A 21,995-nucleotide genomic window follows, 5' to 3' on the forward strand; every position below is an offset into this window, starting at 1 on the left:
CGCTGCACGGCGTTACTGCAGCCAAAGTGCAGGACCCGGCACTTGGCCTTGGTGAACCTCATCCCATTCACCTCAGCACAGCGATCCAGTCTAGCCAGACCCCTCTCAGAGGTCTCCCTACCCTCAGGCAGATCGACACTACCTCCCAACATAAAGATATTAAACAAGATGGGCCCCAGTACTGACCTCTGGGGGACACCACTTGTAACGGGTCACCAGTGGCCTTAACTCCACTAACTACTACCTTCTGGGCACGGGCCTATAGCCAGTTCTTTATGCAGAGAAGAGTACACACGTCCAGGCCACGGGCAGCCAGTTTCCCCAGGAGAATACCGGGAGAGACTGTGTCAAAGGCTTTGCTGAAGTCTAGGGAGGCTGCCCCAACAGCCTTTCCCTCATCTACCAATCATCTCGTCACCCAGATGGTCATAGAAGGAGATGAGGTTGGTCAAGCACGACCTGCCTTTCTTGAACCCGTGCTGGCTGGGCCTGATCCCCTGGACGCCATGCACGTGCCGTGTGATCTCACCAAGAGGATTTGCTCCATAACTTTCCCTGGTACCGAGGTCAGGGAAGAGACTGGAGAGAGGAGAGCAGAGGAGTGCAGCGACGTGGCTGTGTTTGTGACAGCGTGCCGGTGATGTGGCCGTGTTTGTGACATCAGCAGACGAGTCACAATGGAGGGTGGGGTGGGGGGGGCCAGAAGCTGCAGTAGAGGCAGCGCTGGGGCACTTTGCCGTAGGCCTTCAGTGAGTGCGGTACGCACCTGCTAGCGGCTAGCGGCTATGGCTTGGGTGGTCTACATCGCCCTGGCGGTCATTGGAATCATCCTTTTGGGAAATCTCCTCATGCACGGCAATGTGCAGTTCTTTGGCATTGTTTGGATCCTTGCAGCGATCCTTGTCGGCCTCCTGAAGACCTTCATCTTCCTACTGAAAGTGGCTCTGATGGTCTTCGTCCCCCTGGCATTGCTGGGAATCATCCATCCGGGAAGTCTCCTCAGGTATGGCAATATGCACGAGCACGTTTGGCTGCATATGGAGCACCTGAGTCGGGACATGGCTCAGCAACTGCACAACATGGTGCAAGTGAGCCAGTGGCAGAGCTGGGCAGCCAAGGGAGCCCAGCTCTTTGCTGCCCTGCAGCACTGGCCGATCTGGGCCTTTCCTGGAGCCTTCGTCCTCTTCTTCGGCTTCCTCTGGTGCATCAGGAAAACGAAATATTTGCCAGGAACCAGCAGCATTGTTTGGATCTGTGCTGCGATCCTTGTCGCCATCCTGAAGACCTTCATCTTCCTCCTGAAAGTGGCTCTGATGGTCTTCGTCGCCCTGGCATTGCTGGGAATCGTCCTTTTGGGAATTCACCACATGTATGGCGATATGCACGAGCACGTTTGGCTGCATATGGAGCATCTGAGTCGGTACATGGCTCAGCTACTGCACAACATGGTGCAAGTGAGCCAGTGGCAGAGCTGGGCAGCCAAGGGAACCCAGCTCTTTGCTGCCCTACAGCACTGGCCGATCTGGGCCTTTCCTGGATTCTTTGTCCTGTTCTTCGGCTTCCTCTGGTGCATCAGGAAAACGAAATATTTGCCAGGAACCAGCAGCATTGTTTGGATCTGTGCTGCGATCCTTGTCACCATCCTGAAGACCTTCATCTTCCTCCTGAAAGTGGCTTGGAAGGTCTTCGTCCTCCTGGCATTGATGGGAATCATCCTTTTGGGAATTCACCACATGTATGGCGATATGCACGAGCACGTCTGGCTGCATATGGAGCATCTGAGTCGGGACATGGCTCAGCTACTGCACAACATGGTGCAAGTGAGCCAGTGGCAGAGCTGGGCAGCCAAGGGAGCCCAGCTCTTTGCTGCCCTGCAGCACTGGCCAATCTGGGCCTTTCCTGGACTCTTTGTCCTGCTCTTCGGCTTCCTTTGGTGCATCAGGAAAATGAAATATTTGCCAGGAAGCAGCAGCATTACTTGGATCTGTGCTGCGATCCGTGCCGCCTTCCTGAAGACCTTCATCTTCCTCCTGAAAGTGGCTCTGATGGTCTTCGTCGCCCTGGCATTGCTGGGAATCATCCTTCTGGGAATTCACCTCAGGCATGGCGATATGCACGAGCACGTCTGGCTGCATATGGAGCATCAGAGTCGGGACATGGCTCAACTACTGCACAACATGGTGCAAGCGCGCCAGTGGCAGAGCTGGGCGGCCAAGGGAGCCCAGCACTTTGCTGCCCTACAGCACTGGCCGATCTGGGCCTTTCCTGGAGTCTTTGTCCTGTTCTTCGGCTTCCTCTGGTGCATCAGGAAAACGAAATATTTGCCAGGAACCAGCAGCATTGTTTGGATCTGTGCTGCGATCCTTGTCGCCATCCTGAAGACCTTCATCTTCCTCCTGAAAGTGGCTCGGAAGGTCTTCATCCCCCTGGCACTGATGGGAATCATCCTTTTGGGAATTCACCTCAGGCATGGCGATATGCACGAGCACGTTTGGCTGCATATGAAGCATCAGAGTCGGGACATGGCTCAGCTACTGCACAACATGGTGCAGGGGAGCCAGTGGCAGAGCTGGGCGGCCAAGGGAGCCCAGCTCTTTGCTGCCCTGCAGCACTGGCCGATCTGGGCCTTTCCTGGACTCTTTGTCCTGTTCTTCGGCTTCCTCTGGTGCATCAGGAAAACGAAATATTTGCCAGGAACCACCAGCATTGTTTGGATCTGTGCTGCGATCTGTGCCGCCTTCCTTAAGCCCTTCTTCTTCCTCACAAAAGTGGCTCGTATGCCGGCCTGTGGCAGCAGCGGCCAGAAAAGGTCCAGAAATGAGGAGGAGGACGACGATGAGGAAGAGGACAGTGACTCAGACGAGGCATGGGACCTGGGCAGAGTTTGGGCCGACCACACCGAGTGGCCAGCACTGCACGTGGCCAAGAAGTGCCAGCTGGTGGAGGAGCTGGTGGATGACCTTCTGCGCGCCTGCCGAGGACAAACCTGCCACAGCTTCACGCCCAGGCTGCAGCCGGCCATCGGGATCTGCGTCTCTGAAGAATGGATTGCCCACCATGAGAACGTCGTCTACCACCTGCTCGTGCCCGTGAGGCCTCCCCCCGGCCACACCTTCCATGTAGAGCTGGACGACGTGGAGACAGTGACGAGCAATTCCTGTGTGCGCGTGCAGCTGGAGTGCACCTGCACGAGGGAGCGGCTGCTGGGGGACATGCTCTGCTTTGTGCACCACAGTCAGGAGGAGCTGAGAGAAAAACAGGAGCCCAGCTTGCTCGACACCTTCTGCACGGGCCCCTATCTGCACGTGGAGAAAAGCACGCTCTGGCTCCAGGACCAGGTGAAAGCAGCCTGGAGGTGTCTGCCTCAGTCGCGTGACTGCCGCCTGGAGCTGCTGCTTTCCAGCCACTCGTGCAAGATGCAGCTGATCACCCCCTCCAACTACACCTTCAACATCGAGATGACTCTTGGGGTGCAGCTTGACGAACCGGACACATTCCTGAGCATTGAGTAGGATCAGGATATGTTTCTATGTTTTCTCAATTTCGGTCTTTCAAAGTATGTCATTCTCTTACTTAAATAAATTGGCTATATTTTTAACACCAGTGCTCCTTGTGTAAGAGTTTTCTTTTTTGTGTCTATAGGACAAATCAACACCTAAGAGTAGTTTTGCTTTGAACATGGCTTTTTTTCAATCTGTTATTTATCGCTAAGGCTCTTTTCTGCAGCTGCCTTTTGATTTCTGGTTGGTAGGAATGTGTTCAATAGCATCAAGACATGCTCAGTGCCACTGGGATGAGGATTCAGGAGGAGCTGGATGTCTCGGGAACTTTGCTGAGCATCGAGTAGGCTGAAGCCAGCTGCGCCAGCAGCATGGTGCGGCCAGAAAACTGCGCTGAGGCGGACATACAGATTGCCAGGCATACGGCCAGGCACGCCCAGCACCCCAGCTTCTACCTCAACTGTCTGCGGACCTGCAGTTGTCTGCCCGTGGGCACAGCTTTTCACCCCAAGCCCTGAAGATGGTTGTGATTCACCACCTGACAACCGTAGCCCTCTGAAGCCTGGAGCAAGAGAAATTGCCCCTGTGGCTGGATGACCTCCTGTGGCACTTCTGCTGCTGCCTGCAGAAGAAATACCTCAATCGCTTCCTCTTGGGATACGAGAGGGGGATTTTTTTCTATGATTTGCAGCTGTAAAATGGGGAGGAAGTCAACAGGCAATCCTTCAGCGCATCTAGGAATGTCAAGAAATCTTCCTAGACCATTTCTTATTAGCGTCATAGAGCTACCTCTTTCATTCTTGTATTAATTTTTGACTGTGCAGCCCTACAGAATTTCTTTTACAGAATTTTCGGTATGTTATATATATTAATGCTTTAGCCAACTTTATGTAGAAAACATAAGGAATCTTACTGTGAGGTGATTGAGATCATTAAGCAAGACTTTCCCCTCGTGAACCCATGCTGGCTGTGACCAGTGACTGTGCTGTCTTTCAGGAGATTTTCAGAAACTCACAGAACAATCTTTTCCGTAATCTTGCCAGGCGCTGAAGAGAGACCGAGAGGCCTGTAATTACCAGGGTCTTCTTCTTGCCCTCCCTTCTTGAAAACCGGGACAGCGTTTGTTAGCTTACAGTCGACTGGAATCTCTCCAGATTCCCAAGACCATTGAAAAGTAGTTGAGAGAGGTCTCATGATGACGGCAGCCAGTCCTTGGAGTTCTGTGGGATGAATCCCCTTGGCCCCATGCGCTTGTATGTACCCAGCTGTAGCGGCAAATCCCACACAAGTTTGGGCTTGCCTTGGAGTCTACTGTTACCATAGTCACAGTCTTCCAACTCAGAGCTCTGAGGGTCCCAGAGTCAGTCACTAGCTGAACAACAACTGCCACTCTCCACCCGCACCCCAGTGAACACCCCTCAGTTTTGTAGTTTTTTTTCACGTGATGCCGTATGGTGTGGGATATCCCTTTGGCCAGTTTAGGTCAGCTCTCCTTGTTCTATCCCAGCTCCCTGTGCCCCCCAGCCTTCCTCGCAGGCAGGACGGTACTAAGAACCGAGTTACTGGAGTCATGTCCTCGGTTCTCTACAGCGCTGCTCAGCAACACCTGAAAGATCCGTGTGTTATCAACGCGGTTCTTCTCCTAAAGCCAAAACATAGCATCATACCAGGCACCGTGAAGAAAAAACTGTCCCAGCTGAAACTAGGACAGTATCCACTCTTTATTCCAATCACCATTACATCACTCTCATGTCCCACAGTTTACATGCAACCCAACTATTAGCCATCACCTATCTTGCTTTTTGATGTATACACACACCTATCATTCTTGTGAGCTAGGGGCCATCCCTGCGTAGTGTCTGTGCAGTTCAGTCAGTCCAGACTTTGGGCTCTTATCTGTCTTTCAGGGCAGGAGGGATGATGCACAGTGTTGGATTATCACATTCTGTTTCCATCAGAATCCGTTCTCCTTCAATCTGGATGGTTCTAACTGTCATACTCTTGATAAAGTATATAACAACCATAGAAATGACGGCATGCAGCATTACGTAGCAGTTAACATCCGGCAACTTCAAATATTGACTGTTCTCACCCAGCATCAAACCACTTGGAGGTCCACCACCAGACATCCCCATCTTTCCGCATTACCCACTGCGTGCACCCAGGTCCTCGAGCACAAGCAGTCCCACGGAGGAGCTTGCCATTGCCCAAGGCAGGAATAACCCAGAGCGTCTGGCCCAGCATGTTCTTTATGTGCACATCCAGAACTCTCTGGACAGTACATGAGGGGTGTGATCGGGCAGGGCCAGCTCTACTGGCAGATCCCAGCGTGCTGACTAACCAGGTGGCGTTTGCTGAATGCGTGTCCCAGTGTTTGAATGTCTCAGCACCCATTGCTCTCAGTGTAGTCCATTGTACTGTTGGACTTCCCCAGAGGTTGGTGCATGATAGCGCATGTGATATACCCACTCGGTGCCACGCTCCTTGGCTTAAAGTATCTATGAGGTTATTTTGGAAATGAGTCCTGTTGTCTGACTCAACTTTTTCTGGGGTGCCATGTCAACTCATAACACTTGCTTTTCAAGGCCCAGGATAGGAGTTTGGGCGGTTGCATGGAGTATGGGATGCGTTTCCAGCCATCCGCTGGTTGCTTCCACCGTGGTAAGCGCACGGCGTTTGCTATGGCGAGTTTGTGGGAGTGTGATGTCATCCTCCTGCCAGGGCCCCCTGTGTTTCAATGTCCTCCATTCCAAAGAGGCTCTGTCTGCTTGGCGTGCTTACCTGCAGTGCATGCTTCACACACACAGAACAACATGACCTGGTCTTTTTACTCTCCATGGCTAATTATCTGGAGCTTGACTGAAACACAAAACCATTACAGTGATGTTAGAACAGGTGATTCAACTCCCTTCTGAGAGACAAAATACAAATTCAATCCAATCTGAGATTTCACCATTAAATGAACGAGTGAATGAGTGAATGACTGAAAGCACATGACAACTGAAAAGGTTTATTAGTCAAACATCTTATTTCCAGAGCTATCAGTCTATGAACGACCAAGTGATGGACCTGTAACCGGGTGTTGCTGTCCCTGCTGTCTGCAGAGGGTCCTGCGCTGAGGTGCTGGCCCATCAGCTGCACCTGCCATGTGGGAGCTGCAGCTGCACGTCGGGCAGTGCGGGGCTGCCTGGGGCTGCCAGTTGTGCGCTGTCAGCATGGCTGCTGCCATCACGGCCATTGCAAAGGATGGGCTACGGTATGACCGGGCAGCCCGAGGAGCCTGCAGCTCTGGTGCGTCTGGGTGTCAGGGAAGCTCTTGCTGTGGTGGGCCAGGTGTAAATCTGGATGCCACAGAGGGCAGAGTGTTGTAAGGTGGAGCAGCAGAAGTGACATCCAGGGTCTGGCTGCTGCTTGGTAGCAGTGGAGACGGGGCCAGAGGATGGCACCGTTCTTTCCCTGCTGCTGCAGCAGGATCTGGCAGGCTTGGAGTAGCGCTGCCACTGCCGGGCTCGGGTGATGGCTTTCTTGCAGCTCTTGAGCAGCAGGGACCCCTGGGTGCCACTGTCTGTGTGCCAGCTTCTGGATCCACTGACAGCAGGCTCCTTCCTGGCCCAGCAGCCGCTCCTTGCATGGACTGGGCGCCTGGGCTGCTCCTCGGGTGGCTCTCATTCGGGTCTTACTGCAAGGAAGGAACAGCCACATCTCTTCTCTTCTGAGCAAGAGCATCTCTTTTCTTGCAAGGCAGTTCTGGGTGATCTCTCTTGAAAAGTGTGTTAAAAAAGAAGAGTAACTGAAAAAGGCAAAGGAGAAAAGCTAGTTGCTATCAGTTCAGGAGTGCAAGACAGCAAGACAGAGGAGCTAAGACTTTCAACTGCTGAAGACAAACAAAAGCATTAAAAAGCTCCATTGGTCAGTTTAATCCCACAGTTTAGGCTGACTACAACAAGATGTGTTGCAAATATACTGAAATAAATAGACTCATCGTATCCTCGTTTACTTATCTTTCCATTCCATGCATTCAAACTCAACCCGAATATATTTTATTCACATTTTTTCAACTCAGCAATACTACCTCTAAAGGGCTGCCAACAGCCAAAAAAAAACCAAAAACATACAATGAAGATCAGTTCATTTTCATTTCTCCTCATCTCTTCTATTACCAAGGTTTATTTTTTGGACTCTCCATCTCTTGCACCAGAATATAGCAAGAGTTGTTTCATGTGTGAGCAACTGATGTACTTTCCTACAGGCAGCAAATGCCTCTTCCTCTGCCAGAAATCTGAGTAGTGAGGGAGGTCTTCTGAAGTCATGTGGTGTTTTGGTGAATCCATACAGATTATGTTGTTGAACAAAACTTTCAGTCTTCATACTTGCAATCTCAAAAACTTTCCAAGGCCCTATTCTTCCCAGTACTTCCACCTGAAATATTACTTCATTGATTACAACACACTTTCCACTGTGACCCCACCAAGTGCTCTCAAATTGATAACTTTCAGCCAACACCCAAAGTTTCTCTGGAAAGCTGAGGGCAGAAAAGATGCTGGGTTTGTCAACGCTTTCTTCAGAAAAAGTATGAGATAAACATTTGGTTTTGTCTTCATCAATAAATATTTCTGACTGCTTTCCATCCATTATCAATGCTATGGCAGCATCACCAGATGTTCCTTGATCCTGTCTTGGAGGATCAGCAGACGTGCAGCCTTAGAACTCAGCCAGGTTCTCTGAATCAGAAGCAGAAGTTTCTGCACATGGTTCACTTTCTCTTGTCTCCATTTGCCCAAACTTTGCACTTGCAGCCATTTCTGCAATGAGACAGTCTCTGCCCTGCTTTTCAGGAAGTAAAATCCAATGGAACTGTCTGAGGGTTCCACTGGGAGATGCTCAAATGTCACCATGGCAGCCACAAGTCACCACAATGGCATCACCGTGTGGTGCCCCAGAGCCTGGTTGGATGCAGCAGCCTGAACATATGTTGCTGACCTGCACTTATTGTTAGTCCTGCACAGAGCCACAGGTATATTAACTTCAGTCAAGAAGTAAATAAAACTGTACTTAAAGGGTACCACTCCTCACCCAGACCTTGCTTGCCCTTCCCTGCACGGTCCCCTGAGTAGCTCCCTTCTGACATCCTTTTGGTTCTCCAGATGGCAGCAGGAATCAGTTTTCCAAGCAAGGCTAACAAAAGAAAATAGCGATCTCTTCCCAGTTTGCCACCACTTCTTGGAGACGTTCTTTGATTTCAATAGCACTGCTTCTGCAGAGCAGTAGCTGTGTGCACAAGCAATGAGCTGCCATGTCAGCAGTCTCCCAGAGGCTGCTCTGTAGATCCAACTAGAACAAGACACCAAGTATGTTTTGCTGATGGCATAAACAAGAGATGTGCAACCCCGCTTTTCTTTGGTTTGGTTCCAATGCTTTCATTTGATATTTTAGAAATCTAGAAAGCAATCAAACAAAACCAGTGATGTTCCTGAAGCCATTTGAATCACGCCCCTTTCTACAGGATTAAGTGCTTTATCTGAAGGGAAAGGTTTGATGTAGAGATGGTGTCTGGATGCAGGACTGGGATGTATGATAAGTTTGAGGATAGCACTAAACTGACAGGAGCTGTTTGCTCCTTCAGAGGCAGAGAAATCTTGCAGAGAGGTCCTGACAAAATGGGCAATCACCAACAGCATGAAACTGAACAGGAGCAATGTTGGATTCTGTACCTGGGATGGGGCAGCCCTGGATGTATGTACCTCCTGCACTGGGTGCAGCTTTGGCTGCCACGATGTCAGAAGGAAATAAAACTGTTAGAGAGTGTCCAAAGGGGGACTGCACATGGGGAAGGGTCTGGAGAGCAATGCTTTTGAGGAGCAGCTGAGGTCCTGTGGTTTGCTTAGCCCAAAGCAGAGGGGGCCAAGGGGAGGCTTCATGGCAGCAGTATGAATTTTGGGTGGTCCTATGCAGAGCCAGGAGTTGACTCAATAATCCCTGTGGGTGCCTTCCAACTCGGGATATCCTGTGATTCTATGACTGTAGCCTGCTCACTGTACCTACACAGCAACTTTCTCATTTTCTACGATCCACCCCATTTGAAAAAAAAAAAAATAATAATAATAATAAAAATTAATGATCACCCTGGGATACTGATTTTTTGTTTGTTTGTTTGTTTGTTTCACAACACCACGGAAATCGCTCACGTCCAACAGTTAGCAGCTTGGCTAACATTTTACTTGGCCGTGACCGTGCCGGCAAGGTTCACCCGCTCACCACACCAGCCCACGGACCGTTGCATCCCCCTCCTCACGCGCCCGCCATTCAGAGCCCCGGAGGCGCATGCGCGTGGAGGCGGACATGGCGGCGGCGCTCGGGCTGTGGCGGAGCAGTGGCCGCGCCTCAGTCCCGCTGTTGAGGTTGCCGCTGCTGAGCGCGGCCCTGGGGCTCCCGGGTAAGGAGGGGCCCCGGGGCTGCCTTGCTGGCGCTCCTTCGCCGCCAGCCAGGGCGAGATAGGAGTGTCCGGGCACGGCGCCGGTCCCTGGGGTAGGAGTGGGGCCGCTCCGCTTCCTAAGGAAGCGCGAGGAGGAGCGGGCGGATGTGTTCGTGTGGGGTGGCGCTTTTAGCGAGTGCGCGGTCCTGCGCTTTGGTCACAGCAGCCCCAGCGTTGCTGCAGGCTGGGAGCAGGGTGGCTGGAAAGCTGCGCAGGGGGAAAGGAGCTGGGGGTGTTAGCTGATAGCTGAATGTGCGCCGGCAGCGTGACCAGGTGGCCGGGGCCAACGGCGTGTTGGCTCGTATCAGAAATAGTGCAGCCAGCAGGAGTAGGGAGGTGATCGTCCCTCTGTACTCAGCTCTGGTGAGGCTGCATCTCAAGTACTGCGTTCAGCATTGGGCCCCTCACTACAAGAAAAACATCTGGAGCTCTGGAGTGCTCTGGAGCGCGTCCGGAGAAGGACAAGGAAACGGGTGAGAGCTCTGGAGCACAAGTCTTATGAGGAGCAGCTGAGGGAGCTGGGATTGTTGAGTCTGGAGAAGAAGGGGCTCAGGGGAGAACTCACCACATTCTACAACTTCCTGAAAGGAGGTTGTGGTGAGGTGGGATCGGCTTCTTCTCCCTTGTAACAGAGATAGGGTGAGAGGGATGGCCTTAAGTTGCACCAGGGAAGGTTCAGGTTGGATATTAGGAAATACTTCAGAAAAAGTAGTGAGGCAGTGGCACAGGCTGCCCAGGGAGGTGGTGGAGTCACCATCCCTGGATGACATTCAAGAACTGTGTGGATGTGGCATTGAGGAACATGTAGTGGGCATGGTGGGGAGCTGATGTTTGAATAGATGGTCTTAGTGGTCTTTGTGATTATATGTGATGATTCTGTGAAATAAGGAGAAGAAAGTATTGGGTAGCTGTGCAGATAATTTATGTTCTCAGCTGTTGAAAAAGAAGTCCTAGCATGTGACTCCAGGGAAGTATGCATTGTAGTTGGCTGGCTGAGGTGATTTCTTTAGGCTTTTGGATTATTTGAGTTTGAATTGCTGCTGGTGTATGCGGAGTAACTTACAGAATGCATAGGATTCATTCATGGAATTGTTTCGTTCTCTTGTGGCTCAGTTTAAACTTTGCTTTGCCTCAGGCAGCTTGAGGTCAGTTCCAGAATGCTGTAGGATGAAAATGTAATGGCCCAGAAGATGGTTATGAACACATATGGGAGAGACATACTCCTCACTTTTTTCTATGAAGTTTAGCAGTTATTGATACATCTCTTAATGACAGGCAGACAGAAATGATTGCCTTACTGATGGAGACAATGCATAGTGTGAATGTATCTAAACAAATAAACTTCTAGTGCTATATCACTTCCCCTTCACGCATCAGTGGGATGAAGAACTGTCCCATCTTTACATGAGAGATAAAATGGCACTTGTACTTGTGCACATGCAAACTGAAACAAAAGATTTGAATATATCTTTGTTTGTGAAAGGAAGCAGCAGAATAACTAAGTGTTGTGGCACTTTCAAAGCTGGTTTTTGTAGTATGTTGACCAGTGGTTATACCACCAAGGTGTCCTGATGTATTTTTTAGGGTTGGGTAGTTTTTGTGCTCCACTATTGATTAATGGTATTCAAGAACCAGTGCTCCTCTAATCTAAAGATTAAGAATGTCAGAGTCTTATCAGAAGTCCTGCCCAAGCTTTCAGTTTAACACATTATCTTGCTGAGAGGGATAATAGAGTGGATTAATTCCTTGTAACACCTCTCTACAAACCACTTATCTTCATCCACAGTAGAGGTGCAGCTGACTGCCAAGTTCAGATTAAATACAGTAGCAGCTGTTGAAACTCAGCATAGTTTTCATTTGGTAGCATTTCCTTTATCAATCTGTTCCTTGCTCGAAGCCAGCTCCATTTGTGGATGGTTGTTAATGCAAATAACAGCTCAGACCTTAGTGTCTTCTTTCCAAATGTGTCTGGGTTGTTGTCTTCGGCCTTAACAAAAATGAAAAAAATAAGTTCTCTGATGGGAAAACTGCTAAGGTCTGACAGTACATTGCAGGTCACTTTGAAAGAAGTTGAACTAAATTATCTTGCATTTTTTAAATACTTGCAAAATATTTAGCTTCTTGTGGGTAAAGACAGAGCCATTTGAGTGCAGGTAGAATTTATCCTCTCCAGGAAGAATGCATAAGACCACGTGATGGGAGATCTTTGCCTCTTTAGGAAACGCATGAGAAATCCATAGGTCTACAACAGTCAACTCTTTCTCCCTTACGAGTTGTGTTTAATACATTTTTTTTCTGTATTAACAGAAAAGGCAGCTTTATTTTTTAACCTTTTGTGCTTCGCGTTTAAGGAAAAAAGTGCTGTTAAGATGAAACAGTTGTGAGGAATTTGACTCAGAGCTCATCACCCTGCTAGTTTTCAGTGTTACTGAATCGTCTTCAAGTAGCAATAGCTGTGAATGGTATTGTGGGAGATGCTGTGTGTTGTGTGTTTCATCCCACACAGTGCTTTAGGTTCAGAATAGAATTATTTGGTATTCACTTAAAAAAAAAAAAAAAAAAAAAAAAAAAAAAAAAAGCCGATGAAGAAGCTGTCATTTTATGAGAGATAAGTAAATATTCCAGATGATATACAATGTGAGGACAAATGAAGCATAGCATATCTTAGTGCTCAGTTTCTGTCAGCCACTTTGCTCATTGCTGAGTGGACTCCTTACGTGACTGATGCTGCTACTGAGCACCTTCAAATCATTATATTACAGTATTGAAGAGTGTAGAAGACACTTCTGTTTTTCTTGTCTCCTGAGCCTAAATATCTTAATTTCACATAACATACATATATTTTCTGAATTCTCATTTTATAAAATGTTATTATTTCTGCAGAACTGTCTTCGTGGTGGTACTTCATAGCTCTCCTCGTTAGTTTGCAGGTGGAAATCATCAGTCAGTTTTCTTACTCGACCAGATCGACCAAATCTAGCCTACCGGAAGCTGAAAGGCAGGAATCCAGGGGTTATTTTCCTTCCAGGCTTGCGGTCGAATATGAATGGTCAGAAAGCAACTGCCCTTGAAGATTTCTGCAGCTGTCTAGGTCATGCCTTTGTCAGGTATGTAGAAGTGTTGTTCTTGAGAATGTGAAATAGGTACCATGCATAGACCTGGGTGTTTATTTGAGGTGCATGTTACGCTATACGCAAACTGATGAGTGTCTCTCCTGCATTTCAGACATAGAATTTCTATCTGATTGAGGTAGATCAGGACAATGTATTTTGAAAGAAATTTATCTAAATTTCTGTGGTCTAGGTAGTGTTACATGTTAAAGATAAGGGCACAGCAAAGAAAAAGAAAACACTTAGAAATGTTAGTTTTAGCATGTAAAATACTATTTTTTTTTCTAAATTATGACTGTATGCATGATTTTTAACTGCTGAATTGTACTGAGCTGTCCCATGCCTTCTGTAGTTGTAGAGAAACATGCACATTCTTGGTAATATGTTTTGAGTATTCAGGCTGAATGCTGAACTTCATAAGTCTTCCTGATTGCATATAGCATTTAGAAGAGCTTTCGCACTTGTAAAGAGCCTTTAATATTAAAGTATGTTGTTTTTTAGTTGTAAAGGAATTTGTCAAATTTCTTGTTTGGGAAATACCCTGATAAATTTGGATATGGCTATATGAAATGCAACTATTTCATCATATGTATATAAATAAATAGTAATATAAATATAATATAAATAATAGTGATGTGCAGAACCAAGAAAGAAAATATTCAGTGCAGTATATTGTCCTCTGTTTAATTTGTGTTAAACAGTACTGCTTAGTTTTAGTTCCTGTGTTGTTGTAGGTAGGTACCACAACTTTTGATGATTGTTTTTTCAGATTTGATTATACAGGATGTGGAAGTTCACAGGGGAACTTTGAGGAGTGTACGATTGGGAAATGGAGAAAAGATGTTCTGTCTGTACTGGATGAACTTACAGATGGACCACAGGTTGTATTTCATTCTTAAATATAGAACATGTTTTTTCCTCAAGATGGAATATTGTACAATCAAAAATATACTGCAGTAGGTCCTGCGTAGAGTAGCTTCTGTTTAATAGCTTGGACCTGGTAGCTGTCAAGCAGACCCATTTGAAATGACATCATTTGTAGGGCTGCTTTTGCAAACAAGTGGATCACAACTTTATGAAGGTATGGGTTGGCAGGAGATGGTTCAGGCTGAGCTGTCACTGGCACTGGGTTACATCAGCCCTGGCCTGGTCCCAAGAGGTTTGGGAAAGGGAGGAGGTTTCACCTAAAGAGGGATAAGGAGCTCCTCGTGGAAGCTCTCCTCATGGAAGAGTGAGGCTTTGTTCCACTGCTGATGTATTTATTGAGGGATTTGCGGAAATGTTGAAAGTTAATATGTTCTATATGATAAAATAGATTTAAAAAAAAAAAAAAAAAAAGCAGCAGAAACAGTGTTTGGCTTCTTCATTTATTTTTGAAATGAATATGAGAAAGTCAGTCTGCATCCCAGAAAAACCTAGTATTGTATTTGAAAAACATCTTATATTCTGAGTTGCTTTTGCTGACCTTTGTCACTGCACAGAGCCTTTGTGATGTGCATTCATTTTAAGAAGGGAAAAAAATATGCGTGCAATACTGAATTGTTTCAACTCTCATTTTGTTTACAGTGTTTCAGTCTCAGAGACCAATAATCAGCCATGTCAAACAAAAAGAATAATAATATTCCAGATTCTGTGGTGCTTACTCAGGCAAAATTTCCACTGGAGGTGACAACATTTCTGCCTGGGTAAGGACAGCAGGATTATGTCTGAGGTTTAAGCAGTTAAATGAGATGAAAGCTGATGCTTTGTAAAAAGAAAATAAAAGCTGTTTCCTATAAAATAACATCTGATTTCTTCTCTTTTAAGATTCTGGTGGGCTCCAGCTTAGGAGGATGGCTGATGCTCCATGCTGCAATAGCACGCCCAGATAAAGTAGCTGCTCTAGTTGGAGTAGCTGTAGCAGCAGACCATCTTGTGACAGCCTTTAAGAGGCTTCCCATTGAGGTAAAGCCGATCGTTGTTTGTTGTGCAGTCAAAAACTTTGTCAAGCTAAATGCTTGAAAAAAAATCTGTTGTTCAAGCTGTACTTTCCCTTCAAGTCTTTCTGTATTTGTGGTGGAGGTAAGCAGAAAATCTATGATAATCAAAGTTTCTGCAAAATACGGTGCTTCTGGTATGATGCTGGTGTGCACCTGTACTGTGTTTATGTTACTGTGGCATATAGGATGTGAAGTCAAATCCCTGTTCAACAGTCTGTTGGATTTCAGTGTTAAAATACCTCATATTTGCATTAAAATTGGGTTGAATCCTATTCAGCTTACTCTATATAAGTTGAATAGGATTGTGCTTTCAAGGGGCAAAGTTTTAGTGTGTTTAGAACAAAAATAAATTGAAACATTCTAAAAAAACCCACTGTAACATCTGTCTTTTATACTTTGCACTTTTTATAGGTACAAAAAGAAATAGAAGAGAAAGGTGAATGGAAGTTTCCAACAAAGCACAGCGAGGAAGGATATTACTCCTTGACCTACGACTTCATTAGAGAAGCAGAAAACCACTGTCTGCTAAATAGCCCTATCCCTATAATGTGTCCCATCCGTCTTATTCATGGCATGAGGGATGGTGATGTCCCTTGGCAGATTTCTATGCAAGTTGCTGATCGTGTTCTGAGCAAAGATGTGGATGTTATCCTCCGCAAAGCTGGCCAGCATCGAATGAGTGAAAAGGAAGACACAAAACTTCTTGTGAATACCGTTGATGATTTAATTGACAAGTTGGCAACGCTAACGTAATCTGCAGAGTAGCATAAATAGATGAAGCCTACACCTGACTCTTTTCCGTCAGTAGCAGAAATCCTGTTCTCACTGAGATTATTCTAGTGGTGTGACTATCACAGTAGGAACAGAGCTCTACCTGCTGTTTCCTTACCTCTGTTTTGTAAATACGAGTATTTTTTTAATGCTGCATTTGCACAGATAGACCAAAATGTAAGGAAGTGCTGCTGCTGGGTGTAGAACCTCTGCTTTACCTCTTAAATCTTTTTTTTCACGAGCTTCCTACCCTTTTGTACTGAAATGCTCACTCAGTTTTGTTACTGTTTGTACGGTACAACTTCAATTTCCCATGTTTTTGATGCTGTTTCAGTACAGGTGTTTTGCTATAATGTCGTTGTATTTCATCTATCTGTGCAAGGCAATGCACAATTTAAGTGTTTACTGAAATTACTGATACTAGAAATAGTGAACAATATGAAGTAAACAGATTCTTTGTCACTGATGGTAGTGTTCTTAAGCACTGTTTACGTTGTAAAATGAAAGGCACGCCCTGGTTGTGTGCTTGGGGTGATGAATAAGTAGTAAGTTAATTTGGGATTTCCTTATAGTATATGAAGACTATGCTTAACAAAGATGAATGCCCCCACTCCTGTTGCAGAGGCTTTAAGAGCTTAAGGACACGCAGCCTTTAGGTACAGGTAGAGCCCTTTTATCTATGCTCATCAGAAGTACTTACCTATTCATGCCTTCCATAAAAAATTATTTATGGGACTACTGTTAAGGGAATAATACATCATCTTGGTGTAAAGTGAGCAATTTCACATCTTCCTTAAGTTTTGAAGCTTTACAACCTCTTGAAGACATACTTTTGAGGAAAATGAACAAAGACAACATACACAAATTGCTCAGCCCTTTCCATTCCTGAAGGCTCAGTTTGTTTATGTATTGTTGAACACTTGCCGTCTATGTGTAGTCATAGGACTGTTGCACGTAATAAAACCTGAAAAGTTTTGTGAGTTATAAAGACATAGGGAAATCAGAATTAAGTTAATTAAAGACTTTCTGCTCGTAGATTAACCATGATAATTTTTTTAAAATGTATTTCTGTCACATCTTTTGGATTGCTTTGTCTTTTAAGAAGTTGAAAAAGGTGCAGTGCAGGAATTCAGGAATAGCTAATGTCAATTAAGGCTTAAAATTAGCAATTATGGTAGATGTCTTTTAGGGGTTTTTTTGTTTGGTTAGTTTTAATTGAGGCTTATATCTATAAACATTCAGTTCAACTGTAGTAGTTCAGACAGGGAAGTGTCTTTATGTGTGTGCATAATTTGGAGCTGTGTAACTCTCTTGAAAGAATTGCACTATATTCTTCCAAAGCTTTACTGTAGTGTTTATTTAATTATTCATATTTCATGGGTAAGGTCATCTTGTTGCAGTGCTTTTGAGCAACATAGTGGAAAACAGATGTGAGGGGAGCAGTTGTGTGAGTAGTTTGAAGTGTGTGTTTTTGTGTCCCCACTGTTCTAACAACATTTAGGTGAGAGAAGGTAGGTGAGCATAATTGTTGAGGATACAAAACTGCAGCATCAGTTGCCTTAATGTCAGCATTACCAAAGGGTCGTGACAGGGGTATTTTTATGCTAGTTGTTTGGTAGACCTGCCTGTTTCCCTTACTTCTCTCCTTGCTAAGTGGCGGTTAGTGATAGCATTTACATTACAGTTACAGCCCTCGCTTGTTATATATGGTGTAAGTGCAAAGGGAGGCTGTACTTCCTTAATAGAGATAGTATTCCAGACAGCGCATTGAGATTCAGTGAATACTAGTGCCCCTCTCTGTTCTCCCTTGCCACTTTATTAATTCAGTATGTATTCCCTTTAAATATGAAGAGGCAGACTTTTTGTAGACAGATGTTTTTTCTTCTAAATTTACCACTGTAGCTCTGTTCTCATTGCAGGCACAGCATTTTCCTTGTGTTCGTGCTCGAAACTGCCAGCATTTTGATCACTGCCAACTTGTGTTCAGACGCCAGGAAGAAGGGATAGATGATAACCAATAGGCTCCAACATGTTGTCAAAGCTGTGCTGCTAATTGCAGTAACAGAAAGTCTGAAGGAAAACAACATTATGGCACAGCTGTCCCAATTCTGGGTCACTCCTGAAACCAGAGATTTACATCGTACTGATGGCCAGCTCTTCACCTTTCAGGAAATCTTGACAATCTTGAGTAATGAAATATTTGTATGTTAGAGTGTTGTCAGTTTATTTTCTATACTATATTTGTTCCCAGAATTTTTGCATGTGGTATCTCCTTCATCTTTGCCAGTAGATGGTCTGGATAATGAATTGTTTTCAATGTTAATGCTTAAAAATAAGTATAATAAGTTAAAAAATAAGTATAAATAAACTTCTGTGGAAATACTGTATTAAACAAGGGTACCACATGTTTGGAAAGAAGTACAAATTAGAATTTTTTGTAATGAATTGTTAGCCTCTATTTGTTTTCTGCATACATCTAATTTGCTGCCAAGTATAAAGTATATTTTATGAATATGTAACATGCACATTTAAACAGTCTTTCATGTTTTCTGGTTTACCAATATAAGCAGCTCTGTCTTGTGGCTCCTGGAGGATTGGTTTTTCTGAGTACCTTACTCTGTCCTTAATTATTTTTGCTAGTACTTGTAGTTTTGTTGTCAGTGTCTTCATTATCCTTCACTTTTGGCAGGTCTGAAAATGACTTCTGGGCTCGTGTCACTGAGCTGTAGTGCAGACGCTGGGGGTGATACTGCTGCCATGTGGAACGTGGAAGCTCTGGACACAAACAGAGCAACTCAGCATATTCTCTTGATTTTGGTCAAACCACCTGGGGTATTTTTCTTCTATGTAAAACTTAACATACAGATCATTAATTCCTTCAAGGAATCAAGTTCATGAGTAAGTAACAAAAAGCCTTTGTAGCAAGTCATAGAAGCTTGATTACCATATAATACCAGAGAAGCAAGTGATAGATGTCACCAAAAGAAACAGAAGCATTAATCACCTGACTTCAATTGTCTCTGTCCTTAATGATGTTTTTGTTTCCAATTTGCTGCAAAAATCTGTGGAACTACTTGAATCATGTGAAACACATTATTCTGCTTTCTGAAGGGAGAGGAATGGTGGATTCTATTGCATATGTGTGTGATTAAGCTCTGCAGTAGATGGTTATGTACTAAAAAAGTCTTTAAAGCATATTAAACTGGTTTCCTATCAAGCTAGCACTCTTAGCCTCTGAATAGTGAGCTGTGCTAATGTAACTTTTTATACATCAATTTTTATCTTGTCTTATATTCCAGTTGTTCTGTGCCTTCTGTTGTTTGGCTTTGTAGTACATGCAGCAGCCTTTTTTTCTTTCTTGGTTGAGTTCCATGGTATGAAATGTACCATACAGCTTCAGTGTAGGCAGTTTATTTTCTCTTGCACAGACACCGAGTACAAAAACATCCTAGCTGGACAGGCCTGAGAGGAACTGCCTCCTGCTGCTTCTTTCTTATGTTAATTTTGATTACATGCTTTCCCTTGGACATGCTTACTCGACGGAACAAAGAGATTTACAGTACTCTGCTTTTCATATCAAGTAAAAATATGCTATAGAGAAGAAACTTTCAACTAGTGATGTTCACAGCTGCTCTCATGTTTTTAGTGCTTTAGCTGTACTGCAGTACACGGTTGAAGCATTTTCTGAACGAGTGCAAGAGCGGAAGGAGAACTGCCTTGGGGAATACTAAGATGTGAAATTCATTGTTAAGTATTACTCAGTTGTGCTGTTAGAGGTCTGCCTTTCACTTCAGAATTATTTATTAAAAAAAAAAAGGAAACAATTATGTTAAAGCTTTATGACCTCTTAGGTCAGTTCACTCAGTTTAGATTGACTTTGTTGCTGCAGGATCTCATCTCTCTTCGGTATGTATTTATAGAATCATAGAATTGCTCAGGTTGGAAAAGCCCTTAGAGATCGCTAAGTCCAACCACAACCTAACCATACTACCCTAACAACCCTCTGCTAAATCATGTCCCTGAGCACCACATCCAAAAGGTTTTTAAACACATCTAGGGATGGTGACTCAGCTACTTCCCTGGGGAGCCTATTCCAATGCTTGACAACCCTTTCTGTAAAGAAGGTTTTCAGGATACCCAACCTAAATTTACCCTGGCACAACTTGAGGCCATTTCCCCTTGTCCTGTCACCAGTGAGAAGAGACCAACCCCACTCTTGCTGTAAGCACCTTTCAGATATTGGAAGAAAGCAATAAGGTCTCCCCTCAGCCTCCTTTTCTCCAGACTAAACAGTCCCAGTTCCTTCAGTCGCTTCTCATAGGGCATATTCTCCAAGCCTTGTTGCCCATCTCCACAATGTCTTTTCTGTACTGAGGTGCCCAAAACTGAATACAGTACTCGAGGTGAGGCCTCACCAGTGCTGAGTACAGAGGCAGGATGAATTCCCTAATCCTGCTCACCACACTATTCCTGACACAAGCCAGGATGCCGTTGTCCTTTTTGGCCACCTGGGCACACTGCTGGCTCATATTCAGCTGATTGTCGATCAGTATACCCATTTGCCCAGTACATTTGCCCAGAACAACAACAACAAAAAGTTACTTAGAGCCTTGGACATGTTAAGCATAAATCTCAATTACAGGACCTGTTGCAGTCTTGTTGCAGACTTGCCATTGTATTTCTCTTTCAAGCCCTGCATTTCTATGTTACACGGTCCAGTGCTTCTACCTTATTAAAGAGAAATGGTTATCCTCTGTATGATCAATAACTGTGACTTGTGATCTGCTCATGAGGAGGTAAGGAAAAAGCATGTTCCCAGCCTGCTGCAGCATCTTGCTTTCTGTTTGGCAAGGACCTCTGGCTAGCTCTGCATTTATATCTGAAACAAAAAGCAGAAGACAGCTGCTAAAACTTCCAGACACTTTGGTTCTGGAACAAAAGTACAGATTTAAAATGTTTTTAGACTGACACTTCAGAAGTTGTACTCTTCTTGAGCCTTCTGACCTGCACCAAGTGGTCTGGTTGCCTCCCACATGGCAACGTGAGAAGGTCAGCACTGCCTTTTGGTTGGGAGCAGGTGCTGCATCTGGACAAAGGTATGTAGGGAGCAGCATGCCTGAGGGGTGAAGGGATGTACATCGGCCACCTAGGCCTTCTTTCTGGGAGAGCAGTCCCTGGGGGATATGGGCTGTTTTGGAGCAGGTTGGCCTTTAGGACGATCCTTTGCATTGCTTCTGTACTCAGCAAGTTTGTAGGGCAGAACATTTGGCATGGTGTGATCCTCCTTAGATGCTAATTCTTGAAGTCCCTAATAGCAAAGCAAAATCTCTAATAATAAGAAGAGAAGATGTATTTGAGGTTTTTTTTTTAATTTTATTTTTATTTTTGGATATGTCTTGCTCTCTGTTTTAACCAATGTTAGATTAAAATAAAGATGTTGTTTTTCTGTTCTTTTGGTGAATGCATATGACAATGTGATTTTCAAGCCACGATAGTTCTTAGAAGGTATTGGTTTTATTGGTGACAGCAAAAAGGTTACCTTAAAGATAAAAAGGTTATTTTACCAAATATACATGTTGATTTTCTTCCAGGGAGTTTGTAAATCTACAACAAGGTTTAGAAGATTCTGAGAATTAAGACTGCTTCTGGTGTCAAGCGGCCTGGAAGGTGGTGAATGGCATGTTGTCTCCTAGGCTCTGATGTCTCTGCCACCTGGTTTGTGCCGTTAAAAGAAGCAATACTCTAATAGCTTTTTGTATGTTTGTTTTCATGTGTAGAACATATCCAAGTATCTTATGACAAAGAAAGACCATGAACAGACCAGGTCTGCAGAATACTTCTCTGTCCTTGCATTTCTCTGCAAAGGCCCTGGGCTTGCACACAGTTCATTTTTATCCTTAACATTATCTGTGTATCTCTAGAAACTGCAACATCAGCACATAGGTGTTTATATAGGGAGCATCTTTCAGCAGCTCTCCAGAAGAGTTTCCTTGTGAAAGGATGTGCTCAAAGTTGTTCTACAGCTTTGGAAACTTTCCAGTTTTATTTTTTTATTTTTTATTTTTATTTTATAACCTAGTTGTGAAATGCTTGCTGTTGCATAGTGGTTGCTGGGGGAATGGAGCCTGGACTTGACAGTTGTTCTAATTGCTGGATTCCTTTA

At 45.0% G+C, this 21,995-nt stretch overlaps 2 protein-coding genes across 2 annotated transcripts; both read left to right on the top strand.

The window, feature by feature from the left end:
* Window positions 1-663: 663 nt before the first annotated feature.
* On the top strand, window positions 664-3,620 carry LOC149919846 (uncharacterized). Its single transcript, XM_090152131.1, has one exon. The coding sequence runs from the start codon at window positions 786-788 to the stop codon at window positions 3,510-3,512; it is 2,727 nt and encodes a 908-aa protein (XP_090008257.1). The 5' UTR covers window positions 664-785; the 3' UTR covers window positions 3,513-3,620.
* Window positions 3,621-9,837: 6,217 nt separating this feature from the next.
* On the top strand, window positions 9,838-21,782 carry ABHD10 (abhydrolase domain containing 10, depalmitoylase). Its single transcript, XM_031589980.2, has 5 exons — window positions 9,838-9,933; window positions 12,896-13,079; window positions 13,852-13,963; window positions 14,889-15,026; window positions 15,473-21,782. Exons 1-5 carry the CDS (start codon window positions 9,840-9,842, stop codon window positions 15,812-15,814), a joined length of 870 nt encoding a protein of 289 aa, XP_031445840.2. The 5' UTR covers window positions 9,838-9,839; the 3' UTR covers window positions 15,815-21,782.
* Window positions 21,783-21,995: the final 213 nt, after the last annotated feature.

This window comes from Phasianus colchicus, chromosome 1 (genome assembly GCF_987193195.1).
Source record: "Phasianus colchicus chromosome 1, bPhaCol1.hap1.1, whole genome shotgun sequence".
NCBI classification, from domain to species: domain Eukaryota; kingdom Metazoa; phylum Chordata; class Aves; order Galliformes; family Phasianidae; genus Phasianus; species Phasianus colchicus.